We start from the raw sequence: 2172 nt of genomic DNA on the forward strand, positions 1-2172 counted from the left end.
AAAAAAAAAAAAAAAGATGACAGAGTCCGGGTGCAGTGGCTCCTGCCTGCAACCCCAGAACTTTGGGAGGCTGAGGCAGGAGTTCGAGACCAGCCTGGGCAACTTGGTGAGACCTCGTCCCTAAAAATAAAAGATGCCAGAGTCCCCAAAAGACAGCTTTGCGGGGTCATAAAACACCTGGATGTTCCTTCTTGATCCGCCAGAATTGGGTTGGAGAGTAAATCACATTAACACCAGAATTTGGCAAGGAAAAGGAAAACAATGGTCAGAGTTCAGCTGTCACAGGTGTACAGGACCTAGCCTGGCCACTTCAGCAGCCCTGTCCCTCTGGGCCAGGGAGGGGACCGGATCAAAGGCTGGCACCTCCCAGGTGGCGTCTGGAGAGGCCATCTGGCCAGCGAGTCGGGGAAGGCTGGGGACCAGCAAGGGCCACCCCTGGACGCGGATGTCACACCCCAGGGGAGGGTTGGGTCCCGGCGAGCTGGGTCCACCCGGGACGAAGGGGAGAGGATGTCGCCACCTCCATCTTCTGGAAGAAGGCGTGCTTCTCTCCCTCCTTACGCATGTCGTCCCACCACAGAATCTCCGCAAAGCGAGGCTCCCTGACTTCACGCTAGAGGGGCCACCACAGCGAGGATTCCAGGGCTCTTGGATATGCAGAATCGTGTCCTTGGCAAGAGCAAGGGACAGAAGGCGATTTGTGACAGGAGCGCCTCCCTCCAGTGTCCTTGCGCCCCCCGGGAACAGCCAGGGCTTCACCCAGAGCAGGAGGGAGGTGGGCAGACTTTGGGAGGATGTTTTCATGGCAATAATTGGAAAATGCACACGCCTGAGTTGCCAGAGGAGATCGGGTCTGTCCCGTCTACTTCAAGACCGGGGGTGATTAGTTCTCAGCTCGTGGCATTGGCAGCCTCGGCTCTCGTTGACCGCAGCCTCTGCTTTGAAAAACGTCATGTGGCCGGGCTTGTTGGCTCAGCCTGTAAATCTAGCACTTTGGGAGGCCGAGGCGAGTGAATGGCTTGAGCCTGCAGGTTCGAGACCTACCCGGGACTTGGCGAGATCTCGTCTCTACAATAAATCAAAAATTAGCCGGGTGTGGTAGCGCACGCCTGCAGTTCCGGCTACTTGGAAAGCTGAGGTGGAAGGATTGCCGGAGCCCAGGTCAAGGCTGCGGTGGCTGGGAGCGTGCCCCCACACTCCAGTCTGGGTGACAGAGTGAGACTCCAACTCAAAAAAAAAAGTGTCGTGCGTTCAAGGAAGTATAACAATTGCCATGTGGAGCCACATCTCTGGTGTCACCTGCGTCGCCCCAGGCCCCATCAGCAGAATGAACCCATCCGCCGTCAGGTGTCAGTCAGCACAGAAGGTCACACCGTGCACGGGGCGCGGTGAGGAGAGCCACAGGGAGCCGACAGGGTCTCCGAGACGACACGGTCACTCGGCAGAAAAGGCCCAGCGGCAGGGAAAGCCGCCTTCCCTCAGACTCGCCAAGCGCAGTGCCGCTGTCCGTGGCATCACCCAACCCCGGGCCGCTGGGTTCCGCTTTGCAGACTGCAGACAGAGACGTGAATGAGGCTACCTAGGTGTGCTGTGCACAACCGGCCTGCCATTCACAGCGACACTGCTGCTTGCAGCATCTCCTCTAAGGCTTTTGCAGCATAGAATGCTTTTCCCATTTTGAGTGGATTTCACATCCCTGGGCCCTTGTGACAGCCCTGTGAGCCTGCAGGGCTAGCGTCATTCTCCCCAGGCCCCAGGGGAGGAAGCCAGGTGCCAGAGGGGAGCTGAGACCATCCCGGACAACCAGGGGAATGAGATGAGAACGCAGAGCCGGGTGCTCTTGGCTCAGCGCTGTTTCACCCCCAAACCCTCTTCACCCGGCCGGCCTTTCAGGGACCATCGGGAAGGGAGCATGGCCAGTGGGGAGGCACGGAGTGAAAGCCTCATCTTCGCCCCTCGCCCGAATCCGCGCCGGCCGGCCCGCTCCCCGGCCAGCCTCCCGCCTTAGGCCCTCCTTGCCTCCCCAGGTTTGAGCGGGAGCAGAACGACACCTTCCTCATGGAGATTCTGGACATCGCCCCGTTCACAAAGATGCGGATCCGGATCGACGGCCTGGGCAGCCGGCCCGAGTGGTTCCTGGAGCGGGTAGGCAGGGCTCGCGACCTTCCTTCC

General features: G+C 59.6%; 1 protein-coding gene across 1 annotated transcript in view; it reads left to right on the forward strand.

Annotated features, from left to right (window-relative positions):
• Window positions 1-2172, forward strand: part of LOXHD1 (lipoxygenase homology domains 1) — a 170435-nt gene that overhangs the window by 136985 nt on the left and 31278 nt on the right. Inside the window, exon 35 of the mRNA XM_021713353.1 lies at window positions 2028-2145. Within this exon, the coding sequence (XP_021569028.1) occupies window positions 2028-2145 (118 nt within the window). The remainder of the gene's footprint in view (window positions 1-2027; window positions 2146-2172) is intronic.

The sequence above is a fragment of the Carlito syrichta genome, unplaced genomic scaffold (genome assembly GCF_000164805.1).
Source record: "Carlito syrichta isolate Samal-C Ts95f unplaced genomic scaffold, Tarsius_syrichta-2.0.1 Scaffold304483, whole genome shotgun sequence".
Taxonomy (NCBI): Eukaryota; Metazoa; Chordata; class Mammalia; order Primates; family Tarsiidae; genus Carlito; species Carlito syrichta.